Source organism: Sphaeramia orbicularis, chromosome 4 (genome assembly GCF_902148855.1).
Source record: "Sphaeramia orbicularis chromosome 4, fSphaOr1.1, whole genome shotgun sequence".
In the NCBI taxonomy this organism is placed as follows: Eukaryota; Metazoa; Chordata; class Actinopteri; order Kurtiformes; family Apogonidae; genus Sphaeramia; species Sphaeramia orbicularis.
In genome coordinates, this window is record NC_043960.1 from 13,390,048 (window position 1) to 13,405,749 (window position 15,702).

At 36.0% G+C, this 15,702-nt stretch overlaps 1 protein-coding gene across 1 annotated transcript in view; it reads right to left on the reverse strand.

Moving 5' to 3' along the window:
- LOC115418300 (fibronectin-like) overlaps positions 1-15,065 on the reverse strand; it is a 36,289-nt gene extending 21,224 nt beyond the window's left edge. The window contains exons 1-12 of the mRNA XM_030132717.1: positions 14,828-15,065; positions 14,112-14,375; positions 13,004-13,264; positions 12,645-12,896; positions 11,644-11,901; positions 9,017-9,277; positions 7,111-7,368; positions 6,045-6,305; positions 4,348-4,611; positions 3,313-3,576; positions 1,907-2,167; positions 692-955 (exon numbers count right to left, since the gene is read on the reverse strand). Of these exons, the coding sequence (XP_029988577.1) occupies positions 692-955; positions 1,907-2,167; positions 3,313-3,576; positions 4,348-4,611; positions 6,045-6,305; positions 7,111-7,368; positions 9,017-9,277; positions 11,644-11,901; positions 12,645-12,896; positions 13,004-13,264; positions 14,112-14,375; positions 14,828-15,065 (3,106 nt within the window). The remainder of the gene's footprint in view (positions 1-691; positions 956-1,906; positions 2,168-3,312; positions 3,577-4,347; positions 4,612-6,044; positions 6,306-7,110; positions 7,369-9,016; positions 9,278-11,643; positions 11,902-12,644; positions 12,897-13,003; positions 13,265-14,111; positions 14,376-14,827) is intronic.
- Between the last annotated feature and the right edge of the window lie 637 nt (positions 15,066-15,702).

Genomic DNA, 15,702 nt, shown 5'->3' on the forward strand with positions numbered 1-15,702 from the left:
GTGTTTGTGCGGTCATGTGGAAACAAATCTGGGACGAATAAAGTCTAAGTCTAAAAAAAAAAAAAACAGTCTAAATGTAGAAATTTCAAAAATCGATGTTCAATGTTATTTTAATAATATTGAGCGTAACTAAAAAGGTGGAACTAAAGTGCAACTGCCCTACATAGTTTACGACGACACACACACACACAAAACAGAAAGATGGCACAAAAATCAATGCATGAAGCGTCTACAACTCGGTTTAAAGCAAATATATGGAAAAATTTTGGTTTCTATGAAGTCGAGGGGAAAGGGAAACTGGACAAAAGCCACAGTATTTGTAGGGTGTGTCGAGCGCCAGTGAAATATTCTGGGAACATGACGAACATGATTAAGCATGTTCATCTCCCTGTTGGTTCTTTGCAATCCAATATGTTGCCAGGTACGTGTATAACCTTCCAGTTGACACATACTCATAAAAGATAATAAAACAAATTCATCAGCTTGTTTTCATTATGGATCATTAGAAATTCACTTAGTTTTAAAAGTAGTAAGTATCTATCATACAGTGAGAAAAATATTAATTATTGCGGGGTGCATCCATAATCATTTATAATCGCAACCCTCTGAACCTACTGATGTGCACCCCTAGTGGCCATACAGACAAACAACAAAAAAAAAACCTACACATATTTCCTTGAGCTTTTGTTACCTGACTGGATTTGGTAGTCTGAGCCATCAATGGTGCCACAATCAATTGATGCCGCAGTGACAGCAATGCTGTAAGACATGCCACAGCGCAGGTCCGCGATGGTACATTGAGTGTTTTGGGTGTCACAGGTTGCACGGGTGTTGTCACTGCCAATGGCGATCGCAGTGTAAGTGCCCACACTGTCGGCGCTTCCCGTCCACTGCACATCGAAAGTGTTGGCCTGGCAGTCCAGAGTTGCTCCCACACCCTCGGGCAGGCAAGGAGCTGTGGTTGGTCGAAAGAAGGAAAAAAACAAACCACATAGTTGTGAATTTGTTCACTGGATTCACTGTTCACTGGACTTGACTTTTCTCCCATGCCCTCTGAGCAGAGCTACTACGCACCCCCAAAAACAAACAGATACTCCAACTCATTTATTCCCTCAGCTATCAGGCTGCTTAACACTGGGAAGTGACTGAAGGTGATTTGATTTGCTATTTATTGTGTTTTTATTCTTTTTTTTAGCATCTTAGTCATTTCATTTCATTTCACTGTTGAATTTACTGCCCGGTTGCGGTTCTATGGGTACTGACGGGTGAAAGTGTATGCATGTGGCTGTCATATGCTGCTATGAATGTTTTACATTTGTTTGTTTGTCCCTAATTGTTTGGACATCCAATAAGACAGGGTAACTGTGAACTGAATTGCCCTTCGAGGATTAATAAATTAGTAAAATGGTCTGAATCTGAATTTGAATCTTGAGTGAGGTTTAAAAACTCATCTTTAGTTGTGTTTCCAATGCAGGAACTTTGTACTCTTTTCATTTCCATTTCAGGATCCTGGTTCTAAATTTAGCTCAGAGGATTTCTGATTTTAATTGCTCTTTGCATTTTCTTTCACTCACTTTTTAATTGTTAAAAGTCACACTTTTTTTCAGAGAAGCCAAATAAACCCTTGATCCCCCTTGTTTTCCAAAAAAAGAAAGTCCTTCTCTTTTTCTTTTGTTGAAGAGAAAGAAGCTGCTTTTCTTCTATATTACTTCTGACTATTTAAATAGACTTTTTACACAAAATACAGCATTTTAAATATAAACACCATGAAGTTATGAGCATGCAAATCAGAATGTGAAATTATCTACAAGGTGGTTTTTAGGCCACTGTGAAAATCCACACATCAGGTACAGTATAAGGGGTATGATGAGACTCCAACGATCAATGAAATGTAATTATACCTTACCTGAATCGAAAACCAGACTGTCTCCCACACTGCTGTTGCACGTTGCACTGGAAGCAACCACAACCGCTGAGTACTGATGTCCACATTCCAGCTTCACTGAGCAGGTTGTTGTATTCGAGGTACATGAAACCACATGATCGTGGTTTGTCCCTGTGACTGTAGCTGTGTAGGAAATTGCATGTGTACTTGCTTCCCAGGTCAGAGTTCCCAAGTTGGTGCCGCAGTCGGCTACTGCGCTCAGGCCTGTCGGAGGGCATGGGGCTGAGAAGACAGAGATATGTGAAGGTAGATGTGTTATTTAAATGCAGGATTAACCAAATCTGAGGCAAGAAACTAAAAAAGGCAGTGGAATAAAAAAACAAACCAAAAAAAGCACATGATTTTCAAATTTGAGGCTAAAAACAAAAGCAAAAAAAGCTGTGGATTAAAAAAAATCAACACAAAATTAACCAAATCTGAGGTTAAAAACTAAAAAAGGCAGTGGAATTAAAAAAATAATAATATCAACACAAGAGTAATCAAATCTGAGGCTAGAAACTAAAAAAAAAGCAGCGGAATAAAAAAAAAAGTCGATACATCATTAACCAAATCTGAGGCTAAAACCTAAAAAAAAAGCAGTGGAATAAAAAAAAAAAAATCAACACTTGATTAACCAAATCTGAGGATAAAAACTAAAAAAAGACATGGAATTAAAAAAAAAAAAAAATTAACACAAGATTAACCAAATCTGAGGCTAAAAACAAAAAAAGCAGTGGAATAAAAAAATAATAATATCAGCACAAGATTAATCAAATCTGAGGCTAGAAACTAAAAAAAAAAGCAGCGGAATAAAAAAAAAAGTCGATACATCATTAACCAAATCTGAGGTTACAACCTAAAAAAAGCAGTGGAATAAAAAAAAAAAATCAACACATGATTAACCAAATCTGAGGATAAAAACTAAAAAAAGCAGTGGAATAAAAAAATCAACACATGGTTAACCAAATCTGAGGCTAGAAACTAAAAAAAAACAGTGGGATAAAAATAAAATGTACACAAGATTAACAAAATCTGAGGCTAAAAACTAAAAAAAGCAGTAGAATAAAAAAAAAAAAAAAAAATTGAGACAAGATTTACCAAATCTGAGGCTAGAAACTAAAAGTAGCAGGAAAATTTGATAAATAAAATAAACTATATTTAAAAATGCAGCACCAACTAAATCATAATAGAATAGCAGGTAAAAATCACCTTAGTTTCCCTCCTTTAATGACAGTGATTTTGTCAATTTTACCTTAAAATGTAAAAAATACATTAAAAAAAACATATATATTAGCAGCATTGTTCCACTGAAATTATGGACGACCACCTGCTCTGATAATGCTGGCTTTTTCGGCTCTGTGTTTGAGTGTTTCGGTGTAAACATTAACCTGTTTCAGTCATGGTGGAGTTGCTGAGGACACTGGTGCATCCATTGTACTCGACAGAGACCTGGTACGTGTACAGCTGACCACACTGCAGCCCACTGATCACATGGGACGTTTCTGTTGTGGTGAAGGTATTGGTGGCTCCGCCCGCTTCTTCAGAGTGGATGAAATAGGTAACGCCGCTTCTCGGACTGGGGTCCCAGCTGACGGTGATGTCATTGTTGGAGCAAGTCGTCACTCCGGTCACAGTGGATGGTGGACAAACGACTGGAAACGAGAGCAGAAAAAACAATTAATGTAAAGGAAAGGCAAAACATTCTAGTGAACCCCCAAATGAAGAGTCAAAAACATCATCTTCAGCTTCATTTTAGCACTTTTAGTCATTTCACAAGCATTTTTATTCAACCTATTAACACAGTGTATTAGAGTTTTCCTTGACGGCTTTCTCACTTTAAGACATTTTTTATTATAGAGTAAATATTTTGGTTTTATTTGTTTTTAAAGTAAACACAAATTTATACAAAATATGTCACTGAACACTATAATACAAGTAACTGTGATGCAAATGTCTAAATAGAAACCAATAAACTGATGAATTATTAATTAAAGTGATTCATTTACTGAATGTTAATACTACAAAAAAGGTCAAATATATAGATAAGAATGAAAAACAAAATACGTAGAGCTACTTTTGCAAATATAAAGAAGATTAACATGAAGTTTATTATTAATATTTAATCATTTTAAATGTTTTCTGTACACTGACAAATGAATAGTAGAATCTGAGTGCATAAATGGTTTTACATGAATCATAGGACACTAGAAACAAAGACTTAATGCTACAAGACAATAAATGCAGGTAATAAAAAACAACTGCAATATTTCAAAGCAGAGGTTGACTTTTTTCTTTTTTTTATGAATGGGACTAAATTGTAGTCAGGAATTTTATCTACCAGAGATAAGAACAATATTTATGAGTACAAAACAACAGAAGTGTGGTTCCGGTCATTTCTTAATATCTACTGTTTATCCACCGACCTGATTCAAAGGTGACAGACTCGCTTGGCTCACTCCAGCAGCCCCGGTCCCTGGTGACCACTGAGACGAATGCTACCTCGTTGCAGTGGAGGTCCGTGAAGGAACATCCGTCTCCAGTGGAGGTGCAGGTGTGGTTGTGGCTGTCGTGAGGATGTGTAGCTGTGGCCAAGTACAGATCTCCTTGCGGGGCAACAGTCCATGTGACATGGCCCACGTTACCAACGCACTGCAGGGACACCGCAACATCGGTGGGAGGGCAGGGGCCTGAAAAAATATCAGATTATAGTTTGCACAGTTCATTGAAGTGCATGGATGCAGGTGTTTTGCTCCAGAAATGTGGAAAAAAATCAAATACTTTCTTTTCAGAACAACACCATGAACCTTTGATTTTTTTTTTTGCCAATTATTTTCATTTTATGTCAATTTCTAAGCCAGAGATGCAACCATTTATTAAGAGAAGTAATCAAATCATTACTTAATAAAACATGAAAAAGTGTCAAGGAAGGAGTCCAATAGATAAAAAGGTCAAAATATGATTCATAAAATCATTTTAGTTCGTAATAAAAACATAGGCTTGAGAGTCTGGTTTCAACCAGTTCTATATGTAAAGTGTCATGAGATAAGTTTTGTTATGATTTGGTGCTATGTGAATAAAATTTGATTGATTGATTGACTGATTGATTAGTTACACATTTTAATCTCTCTATAAAGTGCATCATTAAATCTATTAAATCTAGACTAATATATATATATATATATATATATATATATATATATATATATATATATATATATATATATATATATTAAAAGCCAAGTGGCCTCTGTGTGTATATGTGTATGTGTGTCTGGGGATTCACACAAAATCCAGAAAGAGCTGACTACTGCAGTTTGACATACTTATGGCTTTCTGGTTAAGGAACAGACTAGTGAAAACAGCAAAGTGACAGGACCAGGGTTTTGGGAGAAATTAGTAATTTTGGAATACAATAGCCTTACAATCACATTGCTATACCCAGAACGCTTTGGCGGTGACTGCTGGACAAATGCGGTACAGCATGCACAAATACACAACAGCATAAAAACTACCACATCTGGAACCTGTGGATTCCCACAGGTCAACACACTATATATATAACAAACCCAACAACCCAGACAAGGGACAGTTTCATGTGATAAAAGCATGCTAATGGGCTTTATGCTCAGCCACACTACTTCCTGAACTTCAGGTGGCTCCTTTATTTCCTGTTTTTCATTATTGGACACACTGATTAATCCAGGTGTGCCTAATTAATCAGTAGTCACAATAAGAAGTAGCAGACACACCTGGATTAATCAGTGTGTCCAATAATGAAAAACAGGAAATAAAGAAGCCACCTGAAGTTCAGGAAGTAGTGGAGCTGTGCATAGAGTCCATTAGGTAATAATATAAGAGTCATATTCATTGAAACAGCTGAAGTAAGTATTTGATATAAAAATACATATATAAAAGAATCAATATAAAATATTAGTAATAAATAATAATTATTATTAACTGTTGTCATTGTCAAAATCACCATAATTCCATTATTCAGCCACTGATGTCCAACATTAATGTGTTTCTTGGACCATCTAGTGGCAGCTAAAGGAACTGCACCAATATTCATTACATTTTCTACACAGTAACAGTGCATTTCTCCTGCTCTATTCCTCCTTACCCGCTACATAGTTGACTGGGTAGCTCTCAAAGCCCTTGCAGGAATCAGAGTAGGGGGTGACCACGATCACATAGGTCTGTGCACAGTGCATGTGAGGTATGTAACAGTCTGTGGTGTTTGTCTGGCACTTTTTGACGTCGCCGTCTCTTGCGGTTGCGATCACTTCATAGGAAACTGCACCAGGACTGTGTTGCCAGCTCACTGCCCCTGTGTTATTCTCACACATCAGGGAGGCGCTGATATTATGGGGAGAACAGGGGGCTGATGGGAAAAACAAGGAAGAAACACCCAAGATGATTATCTTGTGACATACTGTTGTTGGAAATATTAACTGTTTCTATATTGATTTTTGTCGTCATTAATGAAATACAGCTTATTTCATGTGCATTTTTGCAAGATTTTTGTCAGATGCTTATATACAAGAACATTGCTATTTATGGCAAATATTAACTTTTCACTACTTTGACACAGTGGGTCAATGATTATTTCCAAAGTTGAAAGCAGAAATTGCAGTACACATGATATGTATATGTATATGTATATGTATATGTATATGTATATGTATATGTAGATGTATATGTAGATGTATATGTAGATGTAGATGAAGTGAACTATCAGCACTACTCATACTATTTCATTTAATATTAAAACTAGAAATTTAAATAAACCGTATTGCCCTGCATTTACCTTTGGATAAACATTTAAATGCAAAATATTTAAACAGCATTTTCCACTTTAAAATATAATAGTTTGGCCTCTATTATACAGGTTTTTGACTTGTGTACTTGCATTATATCAATATTCAAGTTCAGAGAAATACATTTAATCACTGTGTCAGTCTGTTCAGTCAAAATCATCAATGGCCTTTACTGATTAATATAAATTTTTAACATTACTCGCAGCTATTTCACTGGAATGAAAGGACATTACATATATATGTTACTAAACTTCATGTAATTAAAACGTATTGCTATAGTGCTGACTGGTAGTCGTAACCACAAAAAATATCCACATTTAAGTTTCATTCATAACTACCCTGTGACGTCCCATCATCCTTTTCTCTCACCTGTCTGTATCTGTACAAAACCAGGCTGGCTGCTGTTGCAGTGGTCCGCCACAGCCGTCACTTTCACATCATACAACCGACCACAGAGCAGTGAGGACAGGGAGCAGTCAGTCTGGCCGGTGCTGCAGTACTGCATGTGATCTCCGGATTCAGCAGTGACATAGAAAGTCTTCCTTCCCAAACTGTCATCCCAGTTCACAAAGGAAATGCCGGTCTCGCAGTCATATGTGTAGCCCACGTTGGCAGGAGTACAGGGCGCTAAAAAATAGAGATACAATTATTTTACCTCAGTCCGAACCATCTTAGGAAGAAGTTTGGCTTTCAGGGACTTGAAAGCACTAATAATTTAATTCTTATTATAATTTCTTTCAATAAAAATATCACTAATAAGAATGAGAAAACAAATGAAAAGTGAAGGGCGTCTTTCTGCAGACACAAAGCAGCAGCAGAAAAAGTGTTTATTTAAGTTAAATGTCAGGATTTCAGTATTATTGCATGGACAAAAAGAAACTTAAGTCATTTATAAAGGTATTACTTACTGTTTTTGACTAGAAAAGAAAAATGCAGTTCTGTCTATGAATCAAATCACTTATCTACTTTCCTGTTTTTAATTTCTATTTCTTACAACATGTAAGAAACAACATATGCAGTTGTAAAATACTTGATTTAGCTTTAACCCATAAAGACAAAAACATTCACATTTAACCAAAACCATCTACTGATCTGAACTGTTTAACATCTGCTGATCCACTAAACCTATCAATACATGTAAATTATTGGTGTAAAATGCAGTTTGTCATCTTTTCATGGTCATCAGATATGACCCATTTGGACGTTCAGAGGCTCTGTAGTGAACGTGGAAACACCGTCATCTTCTGTAACATTGATTCACCGCTAAAACCCATGGAGTTGGATCAATGACAGTGGATGGAGATAATTGGTTTATGTTAATTTATCAATATCTTTGCTGAAAAAGTCACTTTTTCTTCAGTTTTCCCTGTTTCTAATATAATAACTCTCAATTTTAATCTGAGCCTTCATGAATATCTACATGACTAGTGAAGTAAATATTGGAAAATTCATGATTTACACTGGAAAAAAATGCAAAATATAGAGGATAATATTATAACAAAGGGTGATAAACCACTTAAAAAAGCTTATATAGAGAGAAAAATTCATTTGGGAACTGCCACAAAAGTAGCACTGGGTCTTTATAGGTTAATTTTTCATCATTCATATGAGTAGGAACCTAATAAATAAAAAAAATAGGGGGGTGGGAATGAATGTTCAAACTGAAGCAGACAAATACCTAATGAGAATATTACTGGTCGGAGGGAAGAGGGCCCTGACCAGGAAATGGTTAAAACCAGATGCTCCAACACTGGATGATTGGTATAAAATTATATATGATGTTTATTTTATGGAAAGACTAACATTCTCATTAAAAATGCAAATGGAAAAGTTTTTGAGACTGTGGGCTAAATGGATTAGATACATTAGACCCAGGAGACCAGATTTGCTATAACTTAGTGAAATATCATGTGGATTGTATTGTATGTGGATCTTTAAGGATGGATGAGTGGAAATGACAGCAATTGTTCAACTGTTCAGTAGTATATAAACCTGTTTAAAATATGGTGGAAAATGTAAGGGAGAGCAGGGGTTAGAAGATCGCTGTTGAAACATGTCTTGTGTTTTTTCTTTCTAGTGTGTATCACAGAGATCTTGTAAAATGCTGGACTATGTATGACCTCCCTGATAAAAATAAAATTATTTAAAAAAAAAAAAAAAATAGAAAAAAAAAAAATAGCAGAAACAGGTTTTTGACAGAACTAAATATTTCAAGCCAAGCTCCCTCTGGCTTCCCCGCCTTATATCATCTCCTTAATTGCTAATATAAATGTACCTGTGATGATCTCAAAGGTGGAGCTGGGGTCACTCAAACACTGTTGTCCTTCTGCTACAGCCTGGACAGTGTAAGTGCTTCCACACTGCAGGTCATCCAGGACACAGCTGCTGTTGGTGGAGGCGCTGCAGGACGTCTCATGTCCTTGGCTGGTAGCACTGACCGTGACCACAACTGCATCATCATCCTTAATCCAGGAAACCAGTGCATGGTTGGAGGCGCAGTCCAGTGAGTAGTCATCGATCACAGGTGCACATGGAGCTGGAAGTAGAATTGTACTGGGATAAATTATTAAGCATAAAGCAAAAAAAAAAACTTTATGAGGCAAGAAAAACTAATATTAAATTAGATTAATCACACTTTTCTCATTTTACTGCTTATTATTTCTATAAATTTACAAAATATCAGTTACACTGCACAGTTATAATGCTTCTAATTTGTTGGTATACCATAGGGCTAATGGTATAACATGGAATAAATAACTAACACTCACAGTTTTAGTATTATCACAGTGACATATTTACAGTACTTAAAAAAAATAAAAGCTGAAAAATCATAGTATCGTTTCTTAGCTTCATTCAGTCTTCACTGTAAATTAAATAACATTTCAAGCATTTAGGGTTTAAGTTTTATACAGTAGTCAAAATGTCTGACGGAACCTACTTATTAAATTATTTCAGCACATTCAGTAGATTATTTAATGGAACACAATTTAGTATTAATTATGATTAATGGCAATGATTAATAATCAGAATTATGGCTATTTGATCAAGCTTGTTTTCAGAGAATTACAATTTATAGACTTGTTTTTGTTGCATGACGGTACAAAATGATCCTGAGACACTAAGACCTTTGAAACTACAATGTCAAAAATATAAAGTTACCATTTAAATGTCCTCATACAAGCAAAGTTTTTGTAACTAACATCCTGTGCGACCTACAGTGACATCTTGTGGAAAATTTTGGAATAACATCTAATCTGGCTCGATCAGATTAAGTTCTTTACATTTTTCAATAATAGTGACTGCTGAGGAGTAATCCATGTACAGTTTTACATATACTTACTTACTTCTGGGAGTCATGACTGATTGCTTTGTCCACAGTGATGCAAGTATTTAAATAACTTTCTTGATATTTTTGTGTAGATAATTACAGAATCTACTAACATCAGTTTCTTTAGTGTGGGCATGAATATTTTCAATGCAAAAAAAAAAAAAGACCCACCCTTAGATATGAACAGCACCAAACTATTTAAATATAAAGGAAACTGTCAATTCTGAACAAAAATAAATATATAAACAGTGATTAGACTCGTATTCAAGCCGTTCATTCTACCTACTTTAAAAGTTTTTAATGCATTGAACTCAGTTGACTGTTTTGTTATAACCTGATATTGCATATACACTGACAATTTGTCTATTTTTTTAAAAAGAAGTTTCCTTTTTCCAAGTTTTCATTAACCAAACAAAATGTATTCCTATTCCTATGGTATCTTTGCTGTAATTCAATTTCATATAGTGTGAAGCAATTGGTAGATTGTAAAGCTATACTGATAGTTTCTTTCCTTTATACTAATATTTCTATTTAATTTCAAACCACACCAAACGCAAATACTACATTCACAGTAAAACTAAGAAATTTATATACTCATGTGATATGGGGCAGCATGTAAACCAGGGGTCTCAAGCTCATTTTCTTTTAGGGGCCACATTCAGTCCGATTTGATCTCAAGTGGGCCGGACCAGTAAAATAATAATATAATAACCTATAAATAATCACAACTCCAAAATTTTGTCTTTGTTTTAGTGCAAAAAAAACCCCCATTAAATTATGAAAATACTTACAAAAAAGATGTGAGTAACCTGAAAAAACACAAATTTCTTAAGTAAAATAAATACAATTTTAACAATATTATGCCTCAACTTATTATTTATACATGTGCATTATGGATCGGATCTACAACGACACTAAACACTGAGTAACAGGCAGAATATTGTTAAAATTGTGCTTAATTTTCTTTAGACATTTCAGGTTATTCACATGTTATTGTTAATGGATAATTTGTAAATGTAAATATTTTCATAATGTTATTTTTTGCACTAAAACAAAGACAAAAATTTGAAGTTGTCATTATTTATAGGCATAATGTAATATTTTTTTCACATCAAACCAAGAGGAAAATATGGTGTCATTTTTTTTTTTTTTTTACTTTGCAAATTCATCGCACAGGCCAGATTGGAACCTTTGTTGGGCCGCATTTGTTCCCCAGGCCAAATGTATGAGATCCCTGATGTAAACAGTGTCTATTGTGCTCTTATTTATCCTAAGACCCAGGAAATGTCAGCAAAGTACAAGGTTTTTTTTGGTTTTTATTAAATAAGTGCCTATATTGGAAACATCATGATGCAACAGTTTTTTTCAGATGCAGTTTTTAAAATTTTTATGGTGGTCTTTGTGGTGGACAGTTTTCTTTCCTTTTTTTTTTTGTTTAAAGTTGTGAAACTCTTGTCTGTAAATGTGGACAGAAAACCCATAGTTGGGTCTTAGGAGGCTAAACATAAAAAACGATGTACAGTGAAGAGGCACCGTTTACTTGTTATAATCTTTAAATGATGCACTAAACCTACCTGTTGTTACACTGGTTGTGGCGAGTAAGGTGCTGTTGCAGGTCCCGTCTCCTGCCAGGACAGTCACAGAGTACGTTTCCCCACACATCAGCTGGCTGAGCTCACAGGACGTACTGGTGGATCTACAGCTGTCAGTGTAATCGCTGGCCTGAGCCACAACAGTGTAATAATCGGCTCCATCGCTGGCCTCCCAGCTCACCGTTGCCACACGAGTCCCGCAATCCAGAACGGCAGCCACATTTGTAGGGTCGCAGGGTGCTGAAGACAGGAGGGAGATGTTATTCAGTGAGACTTCAGCTCTGCTTTGGCTTATGTTCCAATTTGCACTATTACTGATATGATAAAAGCTGATGAAATAATGAAAACTGGGAGTGAAATTACATTTTTAAAATAAAATAAAACGTAAACAAAAAAAAAATCTGTATTATGTTGAAAGTGTATTGTAGGTTCATGAATAATAAGCAAAAATATGTCTTTCATCCTTGACAATTTATTTAATATTTAAATCTAGTATTTTCTATTTTCTGGTTTCTTTCGTTTAGTTTTTGTGGTGTGACTCTTGTACACCACCAGAGGGCAACACATTTTCATTGACATTAGGAAAATGTTGCTAATCCACATTGGGAAAATGCAGAAGAGTTACAAATAGCATCAGTCTGAATATTACACAATACCTTTTTGCATGCTACACCAAATACACACAAATACATTACACTACCAAGAACAATACCAAAATATAATAAAATAAGACTAAAACTCAGTGTTTTGAAAAAAAGGTAAATTTGCTTTAATTAAAACTAAACTATGAGTGAAACTGGTATTTCAAAATAAAATACTAATCAAATTTCAAGTAAAATCTAATGAAAAACTATTAGAAATGTGACCTAGATGGACAATTTACACAATCATGAAACCCCCTTTCACATCACTAAACCTTCTAAGAATCAATTCACAGCAAAGTAATCTGAAAACTAAAAATGTAAACTAAAATATAAGTTTACCAGTTTCAATGGAGATGGTCTCAGAGCTCTGACACCTGTCATTTACAGCCTCCACCTCCACAGAATATGTCTGAGCACACTGCAAATCTGGGAAGGAGCAGCTTAGGTCAGTTGTGGGACAGGAAGCGGAATCTCCTGCTCCAGTCACCGTGGAGACGTAGGACGATGCTCCGGCGGTTACATCCCAGGACACCTGCAGTGTGTTAGACGAACACTCCACAACTCCTCTGATGTTATCAGGAACACAAGGAACTGAGTAGAAAAAACATAAAAAAGCATTTTAGTCTGACTTGAGACCAAGTACTTTGTGTATGTCCATGCAACACCCTGCTCTGCTGGGTTAAGAGTGGAAAACTCACCGGTGTTGACGACCTCTGGCTCACTGCTTTGGCCTTCACATGTGCTGCTGACTGGTGTGACTGTCACAGTGTACTGTTGTCCACACGGTAAATTGGAGAATGTACAACTGGAGTCCTCTGTGAAGCAGTCGAGTGGCATGCCATTTTCATTCATGGCGGTGACGCTGTAGTTCACAGGTATGTCTCCAGGGGTCCAGCTGGTGGTCAGTGTGTTGGTGTTACAGTCTAGGGTGTTGTCGACGCTCTGGACCATACATGGGGCTGAACAGAAGACGAACACTCAGAATCAATGATCATACGTTTACAATGCAAGAAAAGGACTGTACCACGGTTGTATTTAAACTGTATTAAGAGATACAGTTTTTGGCAGATGAAGACACATTAACAGATGCACAAATAAATTAATAAATTAATAAATAAACAGTAGCTATCTATTTATGAGTTGAATAAAAGAGGTAAAATATTTTACATTGAGATAAATTTAAAAAAAAACATTTTGGTTTAGTTTCACTTCTTTATATTTTTGCTTGTTTGTTTGGTTGTTTGCATTTTTGTTTTTTCTTTTCCTATATTGAACGCTGGGTAGCTTAATTTATTATGTAGGACAGGCATTAATATAAGCATTCTGCTTCTGACTGCCTTTTCAGTCACTAACCTGTTGGTAATGTTTGTAGTGTTGACAGTGGTTGTATTATGTGATGACTGAATAAAGAATTTCATCATCATCATAAATAATGATTGATACAAACCCAATGAACTTTCAAAAGTTGTATTTAGGACATTTTAATTTAATTCAAGCTAAGCTTAACCTAAGAGTCCTTGAATGCTAAAATCTGTAATTCCATGACACATAAGAAAGCTGCAGCTCAAAAAAAGCTGCTTTATTCATCTTTTTCTAATGCTCTGCATCAGCTTTTCCTTTTTTCCTGATTTGTACATTGGAGAAACATAAATATCTTTCAGATTCTTGGGAAAAAACATACAAGGAGAAGCAAGAGGATATTCTATTTCTATGATAAAATTAGAAACAAAAGAAAAAGAGTGACAATTGTGACAAAGAAATGGCAGAGGAATTAAACAGGTAATTGGTGAAAAATGTTCTTCTCACCTGTTGTATAGCTGACTGGCTCGCTGTCAGGAGTTTCGCAGACTCCATCCGAGGCTTTCACAGTAAATTCGTACGTTGTACCACAGTTTAAACCGCTCAACTGGCAACTGAGGTCTCCTCCTGCGTCACAGGTCACAGTATGTCCATCATCGCTCATTGCTTTGCCAGTGTAAGACACCGCATTGGGGCTGGTGCTCCAGGTTAACGTGGCAGAGTTATCAGCACAGTTCAGTGAAGCGTCCACATGAGATGGAGGACATGGAGCTGCAGACAAACGACACAGAACAGGTCAATAATGAGTGAAACACAAGAGACACAAGCAGTGGAGTGACACTAACCTGTACTTTACCTGAGTATTTCCATTTCATTAAAGTTTATAACTCTATTTCACTACATCTCAGAGGTAAATACTACTCATTTTATTCCCCAACATTTTCAGATTAAAAGTTCTCATTCCCTTCTTGTACAGTGAAAACTACTGAAATAATATTATTGATGATCTTTGTGTGTTGAGAAAATGATAATGCTACAAACTATACAACAGTAAAATGAATGAAATATACACATTAATGCAGCGGTAACAAATTCAAAAACATTATTTATAATAGTAAAACTCAGACAGAAACAGTTTTACAGCACAATGATTATTTTTGCTTTTACTTTTTTATTATTATATTATTATTTGATCATTAACTTACTTATGAATACTACCTCACCTGTCAGTACTGGATCTGCGAGGGTGGGACGGCTGGTGCAGTAGCTATCTGCAGCTGACACCCCAATAGTGTACATCTGGCTGCACATCAGGCCCTCCAGGCGGCATGACGTCCCATTGGACATGCAGTGTAAATCATGTCCATCTTTATCTTCTGCAGCTGCCTTGTAGTACTCAGCACCATGGCTCGCTTCCCATGTCACCTCTACATAACTCTGGCCACACACTCTCTGTGCCATCACATTAGTTGGTAAACATGGTGCTAAGATGGAAAAAATGAGAACAGCTCAGTGTGTTTCCTCACATTGAACTTCTTTCATGCAATATTACAAAAAAAGACAGATTTTATTATTTGATTGTTACTTGCTCATTATGCACAAATTCAACACCTTCAAAATCTTACAACTTTATTATCTGATGTTTTCATTCATTCTTGTAAATCTTATATTGCATTGTTGCATAGTTGTGTTGTTCCAATCTTTTTTGTAAATGCAGCTAAATTAATCCTAATTTTAGATCATATTTGCTGCTAAAAGTGAACAAAAACACAGAGGGCTCTTACATTGTGAAAAATGTGCTACTGTGGGATGACTGATGCAGCCGTCGGTGGACGATGTCACCTCTAGTGTGTACTTTTTCCCACACTCCAGCGTGTCGACACTTAACATATGCTCTGTAATGTTAAATGTCATTTCTGTATCGCTGCCTGAGATCACAGCCGCGTAGCTGTCTGCGTTATACGTCTCATTCCAACTGACGGTCAGTACTTGTGTGTCACAGTCTACGTCTACGTTCACCTCGGGTCCACATGGAACTGTACAGAGAGAAACATGAACAGTGAGGCAAGGCTGGGTCTGAGAAATGTATGAAAAAAAC